Source organism: Oryctolagus cuniculus, chromosome 19 (genome assembly GCF_051225735.1).
Source record: "Oryctolagus cuniculus isolate XC-2025 breed Fujian yellow rabbit chromosome 19, ASM5122573v1, whole genome shotgun sequence".
Classification (NCBI taxonomy): domain Eukaryota; kingdom Metazoa; phylum Chordata; class Mammalia; order Lagomorpha; family Leporidae; genus Oryctolagus; species Oryctolagus cuniculus.
Genome location: NC_142885.1, coordinates 55283342 through 55302877, shown reverse-complemented (window position 1 = coordinate 55302877; position 19536 = coordinate 55283342). Strand labels below are relative to the sequence as shown.

General features: G+C 39.1%; 1 protein-coding gene across 1 annotated transcript in view; it reads left to right on the top strand.

The window, feature by feature from the left end:
• The window catches only part of LOC100352755 (phospholipid-transporting ATPase ABCA3), a 182954-nt gene that overhangs the window by 91559 nt on the left and 71859 nt on the right, over positions 1-19536 (top strand). The window contains exons 15-17 of the mRNA XM_089320830.1: positions 595-805; positions 4145-4295; positions 10457-10555. Of these exons, the coding sequence (XP_089176956.1) occupies positions 595-805; positions 4145-4295; positions 10457-10555 (461 nt within the window). The remainder of the gene's footprint in view (positions 1-594; positions 806-4144; positions 4296-10456; positions 10556-19536) is intronic.

Genomic DNA, 19536 nt, shown 5'->3' with positions numbered 1-19536 from the left:
AGTGCTGACATGAATTTGTAGACAAGAAAATTCCCAAATGAAAATCAGAGGGATTTCCTGTTCCTGACCTTTCCTAGCTGATATAATGTGGCCATGTGTTTTTTTTTTAAGATTTATTTATCTACTTGAAAAGCAGAGATATAGAGAGAGTAAGAGAGAGGGAGGGAGAGAGAGAGAGAGAGAGAGAGAGAGAGAGAGAGAAAGATCTTCCATCTGCTAATTCACTCCACAAATGGCCACAACTGCTTTAGCTGAGCTGATCCAAAGCCAGGAGCCAGGAGCTTCTTCAGGGTGTCCCACGTGGGTGCAGCGGCCCAAGGACTTGGGCCATCTTCTACTGCATTCCCAGGCGAAAGCAGAGAGCTGGATTGTAAATGGAACAGCCTAAACTTGAACCACCACCCATATGGAATACTGGTGCTGCAGGCTGGGGCTTTCACCTGCTGTGCCACAGTGCCATGGGTTTTACCATGTTCTTAATGCTAATATAGTCTACAATTTGTATTTTATATTCAATATGCCCCATGAAAAAAATTATCCCATAAGTAGCATAGTGTGAGTTAAGTATATCTGAAAGCTGTTCATGGTCTTTAGGTAGTGATACTTGATGAGCCAACATCTGGCATGGATCCAGTCTCAAGGAGAAGCACCTGGAATGTCCTTCAGCAGTTTAAAGAGGATCGAACCATCTTACTGACCACTCATCACATGGATGAAGCTGATGTCCTGGGTGACCGCATTGCCATCATGGTCAAAGGGACCCTGCAGTGTTGTGGCTCCTCCATTTTCCTGAAAAAAAGATATGGTGCCTTAATATTATTCTTCTAATATAATTCTCATAATTTTTTTCTATATACATTCAGTGGATCTCTGTGTCCTATTGCATTAGGTCCAGTATTTAAATTGAATGCATGGCTCTTTGTAATTCGTGTACTCTAGAATGATGATAAAAAGTGTAATATAGTTAATATATAAGCCAACAAACGTCGTTGTTTGTTATTATTATCAGGTATTATGTTCTATAAATAACTGTATGTGGTATACTTTTCTATGACTGGCAGTGAGTGTAGTAAGTTTATTTATACCAGCATCACCACAAGCATGTGAACAATGAATTACACTGTGACATCAGTGGATGAAAGGAGTTTTTCAGTTCCATTATAAAATGATGAGACCACCATTATATATGCAGTCCATAATTGACTGAAGTTGTTATGCAGCACTTGATTATACTTAGAGAGATGAAATGAAGGAAATCCAAACAAGATATAAAACGAAAGTATTCAACAATTTTAAGTTCTGGTAGATTATGAAACCAGCTTACTGCAAAGCTTTAACAGAGTTAGAAACTGAAACTGAAGATAATTTGAAGCTCATTTGCTATTAAACATATTCATGATGGCTCTTTTTTTTTTTTTTTTGACAGGCAGAGTGGACAGTGAGAGAGAGAGAGAAAGAGAGAAAGGTCTTCCTTTGCCGTTGGTTCACCCTCCAATGGCCGCCGCGGCTGGCGCGCTGCGGCCGGCGCACCACGCTGATCCGATGGCAGGAGCCAGGTACTTCTCCTGGTCTCCCATGGGGTGCAGGGCCCAAGCACTTGGGCCATCCTCCACTGCACTCCCTGGCCACAGCAGAGAGCTGGCCTGGAAGAGGGGCAACTGGGACAGAATCCGGCGCCCTGACCGGGACTAGAACCCGGTGTGCTGGCGCCGCAAGGCGGAGGATTAGCCTAGTGAGCCGCGGTGCCGGCCCATGATGGCTCTTAAAAATAGAAATTTTATCAGGCAAGAGACTGTTGTTTTTCTTAGAGGGATAGATTATGTATTTAATCAGAATAGATTGCATTAAAACATTTTTAATTAAAATTTTTAACTGGGAACATTAGTGGCCAGCAACATGGATGAATTTATATATATGAAACCCAAACATGGATGGTAAGCTAGGACTAGAGATAATGACTTCAATTGCTTCTCAGCCTTTTGGCTAAGATCAAGTGAGATAATGACTTCACCATTCAGTATTTTCTAGCACTTTATATGTTAATTGTATTCATTAACCTGAATATGTATTAATGAAAAAGTAATACAGTTTTATATATTAGGTCTCTTCTCACACATACTAAACTTTAGCCCTGTTAACTAGGATCTTCCTGGTTATTTTAACCTTTAACTCTTCCTTTCTTTAGTCATTATTTAGGCATCAGCAGCTTATTGCATCTTGTTCTCTGATGACATGTAAATTTAACAGTGTGGTGAGCATAATTCAAATCTCAGTTAACAGCCTACAATTCTGCACAAAGAAGAATTTTTTTAAAAAAATTTAAAAATGAGGGTACAGGAAAATTGAATGACTTCCTGTGCCATAATTAAATAGAAGAGCATCAGAAAAATTTTACTTTGCACATTGTGTGGGAACACCAAGGACAGCCTTGGTTTCAATAGCTTTTAAATGATGGACAAGTTATTCAACACTTTGGGTCTCACTTCTCTTTTTTTGCAAAATGAAATAATGATATCTTCCTTGCTAAAAGCAGGTGACTGAGCCAGAGCAAGTATTTTTAAAAGATTTACTTATTTATTTGAAAGGCAGAGTTACAGAGAGGCATAGGCGGATAGAGAGAGGTCTTCCATCTGGTGGTTCACTCCCTAGATGGCTGCAATGGCTGGAGTTGGGCCGATCCAAAGCCAGGATTCAGGAGCTTCTTCCAGGTCTCCCATGTGGATGCAGTGGCCCAAGGATTTGGGCCATCCTCTACTGCTTTCCTAGGCCATAGCAGAAAGCCAGATCAGAAGTGGAGTAGCTGGGACTTGAACTGGCGTCCATATGGGATGCCAGCACTGCAGGTGGCAGCTTTACCAGCTATGCCACAGCACCGGTCCCCTAGAACAAGTATTGAGGCAACTTTTAATGCTTTCTAAGACTTACCTTTTTGTTTTCATAATCAAGGACAGAACTATGAGAGCTATATTTTGAACTTTATAATGGACTTTTTTTTCAATCTGAGAATTTTTTCTATATTTTCAAAATGTAGAATAAATTCTATTAGCTGCCTCACTTCCAAGAGACCTTTTTTAGTAGCACCTTTCCAGTGAGTCCTTTCCTGGCTCATATCCAAAGTTTCAGCACTTCAACACCATTGTTTCATAATGCCCTTCCCTAGACTGTTACCTTTTTTCTCGTAGACACTGACACTATGTAGTGCACTATACATTTTATTAATTATTTTCTGTTACCTGGTTTTTCTCACGGAAATATAAATTATTGTTTTTTTTTCAAAAATAACTATTTATTTATTTGAAAGAGTTGCAGATAGAGAGGATGAGACAGAGAAATCTTCCATCTGCTGATTTACTTCCCAGATGGCTACAGTGATCAGGGCTGGGCCACGCCAAAGCCAGGAGCCAGGAGCCAGGAGCCAGGAGCCAGGAACTTCCTCCAGGTCTCCCATGTGGGTAGCAGGAACCCAAACACCTGTGCCATCTTCCACTGCAGGGAACTGGATCAGACATGGAGCACCTGGGACATGAACCAGCGCCCATATGGTATGCTGGTATTGCCGGCAGCAGCTTTACCTGCTATGCCACAATGCTGTCCCCAGTCATTATGATTTTTAGCTTTTTGGCTAACTGCTATGTCCTTAGGCATTCTTATATATTCTGTATCTAAAATAGTGCCTGGCTTATAGTAGATATGCAATAAATATAAGTTGAACGAACTAATTAATGCTTATTACTGTCCTCCTAGCTCCCAGATTGCAGTTTCATAGGAAGGGAGATTAAATAACAGAGGGCTTTTCTAAATTTGCTTACATAACATGTATTATTATCCATGCATGCCTCCCCCCACCTTTTTTCCCCTGTCTGAATGACCTTCATTGGTTACAACATGAGAGAGGGACAGCTCCACTTTTGATGGCCTCTTCAGACTTGATCACCACCCTCTAAAAAACCATCCCTGCATTCTTAGAGCAGTATTTGGAAGCTCTTTGAATGCACCTCCTTGGATTTTAGGCAGATAACTGTGACACACCACACTTTCTTCCCTGTACACCTGGGGAACTTGAACCATGGGACCAAGAATGGTTTCCAAAGAGTATAAGAAATTCAAAACTGCTTAATTTGGTCTTCTAAATGGATCTTTTCAGGTGTGGGATACCACTTAGTCATAGTGAAAAAACTTGATTGTGATGTTAAGAGAGTCTCCAACTTGATTATTTATTATGTACCAACTGCCAGTTTGGAGAACGATGTTGCAGCTGAATTATCATTTCTACTACCGAAAGAATATACACACAGGTATGGATATAGAAAATGCTAGATGAATGGTGTTAGGTAATCATAAATTATGCTTCCAGATTTCCTCGGGCTTGACAGTTAACTTATTCTAATTGTCCATTGACAAGTAGTCAGAAAATTTACTTCCTTTAGATTGCATTAATTGTACAGATGGCAGCCAATAGGGAAAACATTTGAAACCCATGCAGGTTTCATAGTGGGCATTTTCTATGAACTTTTTAAAGACCTCTCATATGATGCTTTATTGGTATAAAATTCCTTCTTGGAAAGTAGCATCCAGTGAATTTTTTAACTTATTATTTTTTTCTTTCAGTTATTTTTAGTTGAAAAATAATTGGTGAATTTATAAATATACAGTGTAATGTTTTGATGTATGTTTACATTGTGGTTTTCTCTTCTTGTAATGACTTTGTTTTAGTTTTTGACACATAAGATCATATTATCTGCAAACAGGCATAATTTTACTTCTTTTGCTTGCTTAATTGTTCTTTCCAGAACTTCCAGTACTATGTTGAATGCAAGTGAAAAAGTTGACATCCTTGTTTTATTACTGATTTTAAAAGAAAAGCTTTTGTCTTTCACCATTGAACATAGTGTTTTCTGTGGGCTTTTTATATATCACGTTTATTTTATTGATACACTTTCCTTCTATTCCTAGTTTGTTGAGTATATTTATCAAAAAAAGTTGAAAATTGTCAGTTTTTTCTGCATCAATTGAAATGATAATTTTTTCTTTCATTCTAGAAATACTAGATATTACATTGCTATATTATGCATTACATATATTTTATATTACAATGATATATTTTAGTAAATTGAACCATTGCTTCATTCCAAGAATAGGTCCCACTTAGCTGTTGTACTCTTTAATATGCTGTTGAATTCAGTTTGAAGTTACTTTGTTGAGCATTTTTGCATCAGTGTTCTTAAGGAACATTGTTCTGTACTTTTCTTTTCCTGTTTTTTTGTATAAGGGTGATACAGGTTTCATTGAGTGAGCTGGAAAAATTCCTTCCTCTTTTAATCTTTGGGGAAAAATTGAGAAGATAGGCAGTTGTTCTTCTTTAATTATTTGGTAGGATTGACCAGTGTCACCAGGCTCAGAGCTTTTCTTTGTTAGAAAATTTTTTCATTACTGGTTTAATCTCCTTAATAGGTATATTTATTCTGATGTTGTATTTCTTTATAATTTAGTCTTGGTAGGTGGTGTTCCAAACCAAAGTTACAGAAATATTAAATTTTAGAACACTAATTTTAAAAATGTATTAATCTGTTAAATTATATAGATGACTTAAAAGTACAGTTACAGAATATTGTGGCATACTAGTTTTTATAGCACTAGTTTTTTTATGTTTCCCTTTTTGGTTTTTCATACATTTTCAAGTTACTTTCCAATATCCTTCTATTTCAACTTGTAGGACTTTCTTGAGCATTTTTTTGCAAGTCAGGTCTAGTGTTATGAATTTGTTATCTTTTGTTGATTTGGAAATGTCTTATTCCCCCCCTCCCTGTTTTGAAGGGCAGTTTTTCCAGATGTAGGTTACTTGGATGATATATTTTTTTTTAATTTTAGCACTTGGAATATATCAACCTACTGCCTTCTGGCCTCCAAAGTTTCTGATAAGAAATCCAATAATCTTATTGAGGAGCCCTTGTGCGTGATGAATTGATTCTCTCTTGATGCTTTCAAGATTCTCTGTTTGTCTTTGGTTTTCTTTTTTTTTAAAAGGTTTATTTATTTATTTGAAAGTCAGAGTTACACAGAAAGAGAAGGAGAGGCAGAGAGAGAGAGGTCTTCCATCCAATGGTTCACTCCCCAATTGGCCACAACTGCTGGAGCTGGGCCGATCTGAAGCCAGGAGCTTCTTCCAGGCCTTCCAAATGGGTGCAGGGGCCCCAGGAGTAGGGCCATCTTCTATTGCTTTTCCAGACCATAGCAGAGAGCTGGATCAGAAGTAGAGCAGGCTGGCACCGCGGCTCAATAGGCTAATCCTCCACCTTGCGGCGCCGGCACACCAGGTTCTAGTCCCGGTCGGGGCACCGGATTCTGTCCCGGTTGCCCCTCTTCCAGGCCAGCTCTCTGTTATGGCTCAGGAGTACAGTGGAGGATGGCCCAAGTCCTTGGGCCCTGCACCCGCATGGGAGACCAGGGGAAGCACCTAGCTCCTGGCTTCGGATCAGTGCGATGTGCCGGTTGCAGCACGCTGGCCGCGGCAGCCACTGGAAAGTGAACCAATGGCAAAAAAAGGAAGACCTTTCTCTCTGTCTCTCTCTCTCTCACTGTCCACTCTGCCTGTCAAAAAAAAGAAGTGGAGCAGCCAGGACTCGAACCGAACCAGCACCCATATGGGCTGCTGGCACTGCAGGCGGCAGCTTTACCTGCTCCACCACAGCACCGGTCCCTGTCTTTGATTTTCAAAAATTCGATTATGTATCTTGGTATGAATATGTCTGAGTTCATCTTCCTTGAAAATCATTGTTTCTTTTTTTTTAGATTTATTTTATTTATTTGAAAGACAGAGTTGCAGAGAGAGGTAGAGCCAGAGAGAGAGAGAGAGAAAGAGGTCTTCCATCCTCTGGTGTACTCCCCAGATGACTGCAATGGCTGGAGCTGTGCAGATGCAAAGCCAGGAGCCAGGAGCTTCTTCCAGGTCTCCCATATGGGTGCAGGGGTCCAAGGCGGGCCATCTTCTATTGCTTTTCCAGGCCATAGCAGAGAGCTGGATTGGAAATGGAGTAGCTGGGACTTGAACCTGCGCCCATATGGGATGCCAGTGCTAAAGACCAGGGCTTTAACCCACTGTGCCACAGCACCAGCCTCTCATTGAGTCTCTAGTATGTTTATTTTCTTCAAATCTGAGGGAATTCTGGAGGCAGGGTCTCTTAAGAGGAGGTATCTCGAATTTCCCTATTAGCCTTGATGAGTCTAGTTTCTCATTTTTCCTGGGTATAATAGCCTTTCAATTTGCTTCCAAACTTTTCATAAAGAGAATTTATCCATGGGTTATTATTGAATAAATGTTTTCAAGAGGGCAAGAGGGTCCAGGTATTACTACTCTGCTGTCTTGCTGATGTCACTTTCCCATCATATTTTTGATTTTTAAATTGCTACCCATCTTTATGAATATAATAAAGTAGTAAAACAGGCACAGATACTCATTTGCTACATTTGGCAAATATTTACTATAATCAGATATTTATTTACATGAATGTTCATGGCATCCTTATTTATTACAACACAGTAAATATAATAGTATATTTTTGGAATTATTTACAATGTTCATTTTATTTTAAAATATTTTTATCTATAGTTTTAAAGTGTTTTATCATTAAACATTAATTTTGGATTAAAATAATTATTTTAATAAGAAAAACATGCAAATTGCCTATATATAAAATTATTCAAAATTACTGGATTTAAAAGAACAAAGTTAAGCTAAATATTCAAAATTATTTTGCTTATTAGGAAAAAAAATTAAATAATAGTAACCACTTGGTTTTTATGAAGTGTCTTTTTAAAAAAGATTTATTTATTTATTTATTTATTTGAACAGAAGGAGAAAGGGAGAGATAAAGAAAGAGAGATCTTCCATCAACTGGTTCACTCCCCAAATGGCTGTAACAGCCAGTGATGTGCTACCCTCTGGCCAGGAGACTGGAATTCCATCCAGGTCTCCCACATCAGTGGCAGAGGCCCACGTACTTGGACTGTCTTCTGCTTTCCCAGCACATTACCTGGGGGCTGGATTGGAAGTGAAACAGTCCGGCACTCTTATGGGATGCTGGCATTACAGGAAGTGGCTTAACCCACTGTGCCACAATGCTGGCCCTGAAACTGCCTTTTTATATTTGAGTACTAGTGGTGAGCAACTCCTGAATATAGTCATACTTTGATCATTTCGGGATCAAAATTACAGTCTAACCTCGTCCAATGCCAGCAGGTAATACCTTGTCACCCCATGTCAACAGGAAGTAGCTCTAAAGGCAGATCATTGACCCTCTACCCTTCCTGGACTTCTGGAACTAATGTAATCCTATACAACTCTTGCTTTATAAAAAACAAAAGGGGGGGGATGTTAGTAAAATGGCGCAGTCTTATCTATGATGTGATCTACACCCCAACACCATCCTAGGCTCTAACCGTTGCCATGGCTGGAAGCCAGGTGACCCCATGGCCAACCACCAGTGTCAGCCCCACCACCATCCTAATGGTATTCGCTGCTCCTACTTCCCTACCCACCCCTGGCAAAGATTTAAGAGGACCTATTCCTGAACATGTGGCTCTCTTTCTCTCTGTCTCCTGATCTCTCTTTTTCTGTCTCTCTCTCTCGATCTCTCTCATGTTCTTCTCCCTCTTTTCCTTCTTTGCCCCTTCCCTCTTGTCTGTTGGGTTTCCTCCAATAATCCCTTGCCCTTGAAAAGAAAATATAGTCTAAGAAAACATACAGTACAATTCATTAGACTTATAATAAATAGGACCTATAAAATCAAAATGTAAATAATCTAAATAGCAAACGATGAGGAAAGTTAATTAAGTTATAGGATATTCACAAGAAGGAATATGAAAAGTCTGAAATTCTGGAAAAACGCTCATAATTTTAAATTCAGAATTCGATATATAATTCTATAACATTTTCTTGATGTGAAAAATATGAAAACACAAATACACAAATGGAATAAAGATGTACATCAAATTTAAAACAAATATTTGAGTAGTAGGCATATTTTTACTTCTTATTTCAATATTTGTATTATCTATGTTTTAAATCAGAAAATATTTACAATGATAATGCTTGAATTATTCATTATAAATTTTTATTCTGATTTCTCCAGCCTTGGGTTTGCTGTAAATCTATATACATATGCATAAACAAATTCACTTCTAAAAGTTTGTCATTACAGTAGCAAATGAATTAAAAGAGAAGGATCTCATAAACCTTTTCCACAGGGATAATCAGTGTTGAGTTGAGTTTGTGGTGTGCTGCTTAGGATCTTGCCGTGTATCAACTGATAAACATGTCTATTGTACAATTGTCTATTGTATACATTTACTATACTATTGAGAAACAACAATATTTTGAAAATTCCTTTTCCATCCAATAATGAAATAGAGTGTTTTGAATCCAACTTGGTCTCAAGTAGAGAAAAATCTGATAGAGCTTTCCAAAACTGAGAATTTTCTGTCCTGTTTATCTATCACGTTTACACCTTAGAATATAGTAGTGAACTCTTTATCTGCTCATGTTTACCACTTTAGAGAGAATATAGTAGTGACTGATTCAAGAGCTGCATAGGTTTCTGGAGTAGATAATCTTCTAAATATAAAATACAAAGAAATCTTAGAAAAACTATTCTTCCTAAATGGCAAAACTTACCTGCTTTTGTGAGTTAACAGTTTTCTCCCAGTCCCTAACCTCTAATATTCTTACTTCATTCTCTGCTTTGAATGTCTTCTACTTACTAATTTTGAGTGTTTCCTACCTACTTACCTTTTCATATTTGATTTAGTGTTTCATAGGAGCCATGGTATATATTAACTAAATTGTCTTAATTAGTAATGCATATTAACGTATAAAAAAGTCAATTTTTAAAATATTTATTTATGCTTTTGAAAGTCACAGTTACAGAGAGAGAAAGCGAGAGACAGAGAATAAGAGATGCTCCATCTGCTGTTTCCCTCCCCAGATAGCCACAATAGCCAGAGCTGGGCCAGGCCAAAGCCAGGAGTCAGAGGGGCTCTATGTGGGTCTCCCATGTGGATAGCAAGGGCCCAAAAACTTTGGCTGTCTTGTGCTGCTTTCCCAGGCCATTATCAGTGAGCTGGATCAGAAGTGGAGCAGATGGGACACAATCCAGCAGCTGTATGGGAAGCTGGCAATGTAGGTGTAGACTTGAACTACTATGCCGCAACACTGGCCCCAAAAGTCAATTATTCATAATTTGCTCAGATAATCAGGAAGCAGTTTGCTGTGGCTTTTTTCTTTACATGTTTCACATATGTAATTTATCAGGGACATGGAAACTATAGCAAGCATTGTAGTGAAGAGTGATTTACAGTTTTCCCACTTCTGAGAAAAAAAATAATTGGGAACAAGTAATATAAATATGAAAATAATATGTTTTGCTGCTAACTCTTTCTCCTCTTCTCTCTTCACTTTCAGATTTGAAGCACTGTTTGCTGAGCTGGAAGAACGTCAGGAAGAGTTGGGCATTGCTGCCTTTGGTGTCTCTATGACTACCTTGGAAGAAGTTTTCTTTGCGTAAGTGATTATGCATGAGGAAGGCAGAGGAAAACCTCCTCTTTTAATATATATTTCAGTTGGAAAGCAGTTCTCATTTTGTATAATGCTGGAGTAATGTAGAAATCATAGTAGATTTCTGGCTATGCTAGTCTGTTAATGCCAGGTGGATTCCCTTATGTACCTCACTCCACTAGTGCTGTGATGCTGCACCAGTGAATTGTGGAACTTATGTGAGAGCAGCAGATCAGAGATCAGGGACACAGGACACTCAGTGTTAAACCTGAGGCTATGCGACTGCATAAAGATTGACTGCTTTTATTGAATACCCAGGCAGGAGAGTATTAGGAAAGACTGTGTGTCAGACTTTCTGGCTTGGATTCAGGTGCCTGTGTCTTTCAAGGATAGAGGAGTTAGGATTGGCCTAGATAGTAAAATTACATGGTCATAGAAGTCTTGGATTTAGCTGAAGGTTTTATTAGGGAGAACTCTACAATCTTGATCTAATCTTGGCACTGTAACCTACTTAACTTGTGTGTGGTTTGTGTTCTGAGATTAACTTGTGTACTTCTCATGCAGCTCGACAAGGCTAATGCAATGTGTCAGAGCACAGGGAAGAATCACACAGAATTGTGATAGTCTTTTCAATATAATTTATTATTCAATATTCAATACCACTCAATATATATACAATGCACGCATCTAAAGGTCAATACCACCTAATATGTCATTAGTCCATAGGTCAAAACACACATCTAGGAGTAAGGCAACTTCCAGGAATATCCAGCAGTAGTAATAAGTATAACACCTACAAAGCATAAAAGCATAACCAGTCTAAATACTCATGGCTAAGGTTGTAATATGAATGCTGCATTCTCAAGGTTCATATCACGGTCATGAAAAGTCAAAGTCCAAAGTCCAGAGTCCGAAATCTCTATTACCACTTGGAGAGATGGATCTCAGAACAGTCACTTACAGGCAGGAGTGGTGGGATGACTGCACTCTGGGCAGTAGGCTCGAAGTTCCAAAGTGGACAGCAAGGTGAACAGTTGGAGAGGTGACTGATGAGAGGTCCAGTCCGGCTCCGATGTCAGCTCGGGCAGCAGCTGGGATGTTCAGGCGAGGTTGGCTCCAGCAGAGTGGCGAGCAGAGCTTCAGTCAGTGAAGACTTGGGCAGAGTTCCACGTGCACTGAGCCATGGTCCCTGAGGGGATGAAGAGCCAGGTGTGAAGCTTGCCTTTTTATCCTCCTTCTGGGGTGGGTGGGTAGTGAATGTGCCCTGATGTGTCACCAATCACAAGCTCATCTTTTGGGGTGTCACCAACCAGATGTTGGTGTCTGGGTGTGACCAATGGTGTTTTAGGGGTCTTCTGGATGTGGCCAATCGTGGTGCAGTAGTGTAAGTAAAGTAATGCAGTAACCAGCTGGTTGGCTTCTTCTAATGATGTAATGTCTCCCAGTCCTTATCAGGCCTCACCACCTGTGTCTGTTCTGACAGATGGTCTGGGCAGTTCCTGGTGCTTAGTGGCCTTAGCTTAAGTAACTCCATTTTGGTTTTGCTTTTTCTCTTTCTTTTTGGGTTAGTGGTGCTCTGTAACTCTTTTGGGACTCCTGTGGGATTCCCCACAACTTGCACTGTGTGGAAATTCAGAGAGAAAGTATCCTGGGAATTCAGGATACTTCTAAGGGAATATGAGCTGGTTAGCTGTCAGAAAACTTCAAAAAGTATTATCTGAGGTCTAAATTTCATTCTTTCAGGCCTCAAAACAATCTTGTGAGTCTCAGTGTCTACAAAGTGTAGTGACTCTCAAGTTAACAAAGTAAACCTAAGAAATGTACAAAGATACTTCAAAAAGTTCATGGAAATGAAATAAAAAGAAAAATTAATTTTGGTGAAAAGATTTTGAAATTCATGGGGCTAGTCTTCGAGCATTGCAGGTAAAGCCACTGCCTGTAACACTGGGATCCCATGTGGACACTGGTTGTGTCCTAGCTGCTCCACTTCTGATCCAACTCCCTGCTAATGGCCTGGGAAAAGCAGCAGAAGATGGCCCAAATGTTTGGGCGAACTGATCGAAGCTCCTGGCTCCTAGCTTTGGCCTGGCCCAGTCCTAGCCATTACGGCCATCTGGGGAGGGAATCTACAGATGGAAGATCTCTTTCTGTCTCTTCCTCTCTCTCTGTAACTCTTTTTTTTTTAAATCTACTTCTAAAAAAGAAAACCATACATAGTTTTCTAATAGCACAACATTTATGAACTTTTTGATGAATGTATAACATATGACTATACCTATCTATCTAGAGAGAATAATATTACTTGATGAATTTAGAGTTAGAAATATAGCAGCAAAGGAAAGCAAATAATAATATATTCTTGTCAGTTCTGTTTGCTTTATCCATTAAAATACTACTACTAAGACTCAAAGGATTTTTTTTTAGGGAGCATATTTTGTCACCTTCATGTACTGATTCCACAGTGTACTAAGCTAGTTTTTTCATTGTAATTAATTAATTCATGGTTTAGTAGAAACAGTATGAGCAGTAATGTAAGATAAATTTAGGTTTTTAACCATTCCTGTAACAATGCTAATTTCTAGATGTCACAGAATTTATTTAACATCATCAAGATTCAGTTTAACCTTTTTAAAGGGGTTAATATGAGGATGGATGGCAGGTTTGTAATAGATAAAGTTCAATGGCTAGATCATAGTAGTTACCCCAAAAAGGGTACCATGATTGCAGTGATAAGATTGACTCAAAAAGAACATAAAACTGATTAAAAGTTAATATTTACTGAGTTTTAGCTATAAATTAGATATCATTCTAAATGGTATTTATTGATATTTAATAATTAAAATCCAGTGCATTCTATGAAATATATTCTTTTATAGTATCCACTTTGCCAGTGAAGACATAGGCAGGGGAAAGATTATATAATCCTTTAAGAGATTATATAGATCCTCTAAGACTCCACCAAACTAAGAAGTGGCAGTTTCAAACCAACTTAATGGAATTTTTGTGTCATTTGCTTTTCATTTGCATACTTATTATTATTATTTCTTATTACAGAAATCTAAAACACTGTTCATTTATATCAATATTTTATATTTTTGCTGATGTATATGTGAGAAAATATTTCTAATCTTGAAAATAGAGGAGTATTTACCTACATTTTCTTCTAGCATTATTTTTATTTTACTCAATTAAAATTAGTTTTTTGCATGAGACCAGATATTGGATCTAATACCCACTCCTATTGGTTACTTAGTTATTTCAGTGCCCTTCTCTTAAAATTATTTCTGTATGATTGCTAGATATACTGATATTTCTTCCAAAATTTTTAATGCAACCATAAATCTAGGCTTTGTATTCTAATGGTAACTCAATCCATTAATGTTTGTTAGTGCAGGTTCCCTTCTTTTGCAGAATTACACTTTAGTTCTTATTACATATGAATATATTACTTTGTCAACTAATTTTTTTCAGAATATCTTACTTTTTCTATTTAATTTATCTCTGGAATTATCTGAAACATTTATTTGTATTCTATTTCCTATTACCTATTTTATTTATTTCTCTTTTTTGGTAAGTTATATACAAAATATGGTTCGAAATTTAAAATAGCAGTCCACCAAAAACTAAGACTTACACATCTTATATCTAAATAAATAAAGGAAAAATTTATGGAACTCCAAGAAAAAATATAAATTCACATTAGTATGAGAATATTTAACTTAGTTCTCATAGAAACTGCAGATTAGACTTTACTAATGTAATTTCTAATGTAACTTCCAAGGTTATCTTTTTCTATTGTTCTCTCTCTTTTGTATTTACTTATTTATTTTTTTATTTGACAGGCAGAGTTAGGCAGTGAGAGAGAGACAGAGAGAAAGGTCTTCCTTCTGTTGGTTCACCCCCCAAATGGCCGCTATGGCCGGTGCGCTGCGCCAATCCAAAGCCAGGAGCCAGGTGCTTCCTCCTGGTCTCCCATGCTAGTGCAGGGGCCCAAGCACTTGGGCCATCCTCCACTGCCTTCTCGGGCCATAGCAGAGAGCTGGACTGGAAGAGGAGCAACTGGGACTAGAACCCTGTGCCCATATGGGATGCCAGTGCCACAGGCGGAGGATTAACCAAGTGAGCCATGGCGCCAGCCCCCATAAAGATTTACTTACTATATTTGAAAAACAGAATTACAGAGAGGTAGAGGCAGAGAGAGAGAGAGAGAGGTCTTCCATCTGCTGATTCAGTCCCCAAATGGCCACAACAGCTGGAGCTGAGGCGATCCAGGAGCCAGGAGCTTCTTCTGGGTCTCCCACATGGGTACGGTACCCCAAGAACTTGGGCCATCTTCCACTGCTTTCCCAGGCCATAGCAGAGAGCTAGATTGGAAGTGGAGCATCTGGGACTTGAACTGGTGCCCATATGGGATGCTGGCACTGCGGGTGGTGGATTTACCAGCTACGTCACAGAGCTGGCCCCTTCTGTTGTTCTCTTGCACCCTCCCCACACTCCTACATATACATTCATACACACCTTTGTGTTCTTAATAAATAAATTGAAAGAACATTTTGGAGAGTTTGTTACTTCCAGGACTGCCTTGCAAGAAATGCCTAAGAGAGCTGAAAGAAAATATTAAACATTAGTGAAAAGGATATGAAATCATAAATCCCACTGGTGAATATAAATACCTATGCACCAAGATTAATGTAACTCTGCAATAAAAATGTGCAAATTATTTTCATCCCTCAGATGAAAGGTAAAATTTGTTAATGGATACACAATATAAAAATGTACAAGTAAACAATGCAAGAATACAAAGTGTGTGTGTGTGTGTTGGTGGTGAGTAGGGAAGTAAGTGTAAAGGTTTTCTGTACAATTAAAGTTTTTATGAAGTTTTTATAAATTAATAATAGTAGGTTGAATGTACAAGATACTGTATGCAAGCCTAAAGCTATCCACAATGAAAGAACCTGTAAAAGATACACAAAAGATGAAGATCTCCAGGATAGATCGTGTGGTATATCACAAAACAAGTACCAGCATATTTTAAAAGTAGAATCATATCAAGTATATTTTTTATCATAGTGCAATAAAACCTGTCAATAACAAGAAAAACTTTTGAAACTGCATAAATACATGGAAATGAAAAATCAATAGATCAAGGGGGAAATTTTTGAAAAATTTTAAAAGGAATGAAAATCGAAATACAACATACCAAAACCTATGGGATATAGCTTTTGTACTAAGAGGGAAGTTTATTGCAATCAATGCTTATATCAAAAAAGCTGAAAGATCTTAAGTAAACACTTAAGGCATCACCTTAAGGAACTTTAAAAACGAGAACGAATAAAATCCAAAATTGATAGAATAAAGAAGTAATAAAACTCAGAGTACATATGTTATATAGACAGAAAAAGACCTAAAACTCAATGAAAGAGAGCTGGTTCTTTGAAAAGGTAAACTAATTGACAGCTAAATAAGAAAAAATAAGATTCATATACATAAAAATATACATTGCAGCTCACATCACAGAAATACAGTGGGTTGTTAGAAAGAAATTACTATGAACAATTACCAGGTAACAAATTTGAAAACCTAGAAGACAAAAGTGCTGGAATCATCCATTCTTATCAAAATTGAATCATGAAGAAATAGAGTACTTGAACAGACCACTAACAAGTAGCAATGTGAAATCAGTTTTAAAACTCTGTCAGGGGTAGGCAATGTGGTGTAGTGGATAAAGCCGCTGCCTATGACACTGGCATCCTATATGGGAGCCAATCTACTTCTGATCCAGCTCCCTGCTAATGCCCTGGGAAAAGCAGCAGAAGATGGCCCAAGTGTTTGGGCACCCAGCATCCACATGGGAGACCCAGGTGAAACTCCTGGCTCCTGGCTTCAGTTTGGCATTGCAGACCTCTGGGGCTGCCTGGGGAGTGACTCAGCAGATGGAAGATATTGTCTCTCTCTCTCTCTCTCTCTCTCTCTCTCTCTCTCCCCCCCCCCTTTCTCTCTCTAATTCTAACTTTAAAATGAATAAATCTTTTTAAAAAATGATCTACTTATAAAGAAATTATGAGGGCCAGTGCTGCGGCTCACTAGGCTAATCCTCTGCCTTGCGGTGCCGGCACACCGGGTTCTAGTCCTGGTTGGGGCGCCGGATTCTGTCCCGGTTGCCCCTCTTCCAGGCCAGCCCTCTGCTGTGGCCCAGGAGTGCAGTGGAGGATGGCCCAGGTGCTTGGGCCCTGCACCCCATGGGAGACCAGGAGGAAGTACCTGTGGCTCCTGCCATCGGATCAGCGTGGTGCGCTGGCCATGGTGCGCCGGCCGCGGCAGCCATTGGAGGGTGAATCAACGGCAAAGGAAGACCTTTCTCTCTTCTGTTTCTCTCTCTCGCTGTCCACTCTGCCTGTCAAAAAAAAAAAAATAAAGAAATTATGGGATATGTACTATATAGAATACTATACAGCAGTCAAAAACAATGAAACCCAGTCATTTGCAACAAGATGGAGGAGTCTGGAAAACATCATGTTGAGTGTACAAAGCCAGTCCCAAAGGGACAAATATCATATGGTCTCCCTGATCAGTGACAACTAACCGAGCACCAAAAAGGAAACCTGTTAAAGTGAAATGAACACTATTAGAAACGGTGACTTGATCAGCCCTTGCCCTGACTGTTGATGAACAACTTAATACGTTATCCCTCTTAGTACTTTTTTTGTTTGTTCTACTTAATACTTTTGGTTGAATACTGTAATCAATACACAGTTATTCTTAAGTGTTGAAACTTAACTGAAAAGTGATCCCTGTTAAATATAAGAGTGGGAATAAGAGAGGGAAGAGATGTGCAATTCGGGACATGCTCAAGCTGACTTGCCCCAAACGGTAGAGTTAGAAACATACCAGGGGATTGCAATTCAATCCCATCAAGGTGGCATGTACCAATACCATCTCACTAGTCCAGGTGATCAATTTCTGTTCACAATTGATCATAATGATAGGACTAAGAGTCAAAGGGATCACATAAATAAGACTAGTGTCTGCAAATACTAACTGATAGAATCAAAAAGGGAGGAATGATCCAACATGGGAAGTGGGATATGCAGCAAACTCATAGAATGGCGGATGTCCTAAACAGCACTCTGGCCTCAGAATCAGCCCTTAAGGCATGCGGATCCAGCTGATAAGCCCATGAGAGTATTTCAGGCATGGAAATCCAAGACACCCTGGCAAAACAAAAAACAAAAACAAAAAAACACCTGAATGAAAGATCTCACGAGTGAGATCCCAGTGGAAAGAACAGGTCATCAAAGAAGGAGGTACCTTTCTCTGAAGGGAGGAGAGAACTTCCATTCTGACTACAACCTTGCCTAAATATGATCAGAGTTGGTGAACTCAAAAGGCTTCCATAGCCTTGGCAACTCATGACAAGAACCTAGGGTGATTACTGATGCCATAAACAAGAGTGTCAATTTGTTAAGTCAACAACAGGAGTCACTGTTTACTTACTCCTCATGTAGGATCTCTGTCCTTAATGTGCTGTACATTGAGATTTAATGCTATAACTAGTACTCAAACAGTATTTTTCACTTTGTGTTTCTATGTGGGTGCAAACTGTTGAAATCTTTACTTAATATATGCTAAACTGATCTTCTGTATATAAAGAGAATTGAAAATGAATCTTGATGTGAATGGAAGGGGAGAGGGAGCGGGAAAGGGGAGGGTTGCGGGTGGGAGGGATGTTATGGGGGGGGAAGCCATTGTACTCCATAAGCTGTACTTTGGAAATTTATATTCATTAATAAAAGTTAAAAAAAGTAAAAAAATGATCTACTTATTTATTTGAAAGGCAGAGTCACAGAGATGGAGAGAGAAAGAGATAGAGAGAGAGAGAGAGAGATCCCCCATCTACTAGTTAATTCCCCAAATGGCCACAACAGCCAAAGCCAAGACCCAAGAACCTCCTCTGGGTGTCCCACATGGGTGCAGGGGCCCAAGCACTAGGGCCATCCTATTACTGAGAGAAATTAAAATAGATATAAATAAATCTACTTGTCTTTGTTAAGTCAGGAGACTAACATTTTAAAGTTATAGATTCTCCCCAAATTGATCTATATATAGTTTCATTGAACCATGATACAAATGCCAGAAGTCATTTTTGTAGAAATTGACAAACTGATTCTAAAATTTCTTTTGTTTAAGGTTTATTTATTTGAAAGACTAAGTTAGAGAGAGAGAGAGACAGAGATGTAGAGAGCATGAGATCTTCCATCTGCTGGTTTACTCCCCAAATGGCAACAATGGCTGGAACTGGGCTGATCTAAAGCCAGGAGCCAAGAGCTTCTTCCAGGTCTTCCACATGGGTGCAGGGGCCCAAGCACTTAGGCCATCTTCTGCTGCTTTTCCAGGTCATTAGCATAACAGGGAACTGGATTGGAAGTGGAGCAGCAAGGACTTGAACTGGTGCCCATATGGGTTGCCAGCACTGTAGGCAGTGGCTTTACCTTCTACTCCATGGTGCTGGCCCCTAAAATTTCTATTTCAACATAAAAGACTTAGAATAATAAAACTTCCTTTGATTTTGCATAACCAGCATTGATTGTAATCAAAAGGAAGAAAATACTCTCAAGTTCTGCTAATTGTACAATGAATTGGTGCCAGCATATTGGTGAACACACATGTGGCTGTATCCAGCTAGTTGAAAAATACCTTTTGGGGCCGGCGCTGTGGAGCAGTGGGTTAAAGCCCTGGCCCGGCTGCTCCATTTCTGATCCAGCTCTCTGCTATTGCCTGTAAAAGCAGTAGAAGATGAGAAGATGGCCCAAGTGCTTGGGCCCCTGCACCCACTTGGGAGACCTGGAGGAAGCTCCTGCTTCCTCGCTTTGGATTGTCACAGCTCTGGCCGTTGCAGCCATCTGGGGAGTGAATCATCACATGGAAGACCTCTCTCCCTCTCTCTCTTTCTGCCTCTCCTCTCTCTGTATAACTCTTTCAAATAAATA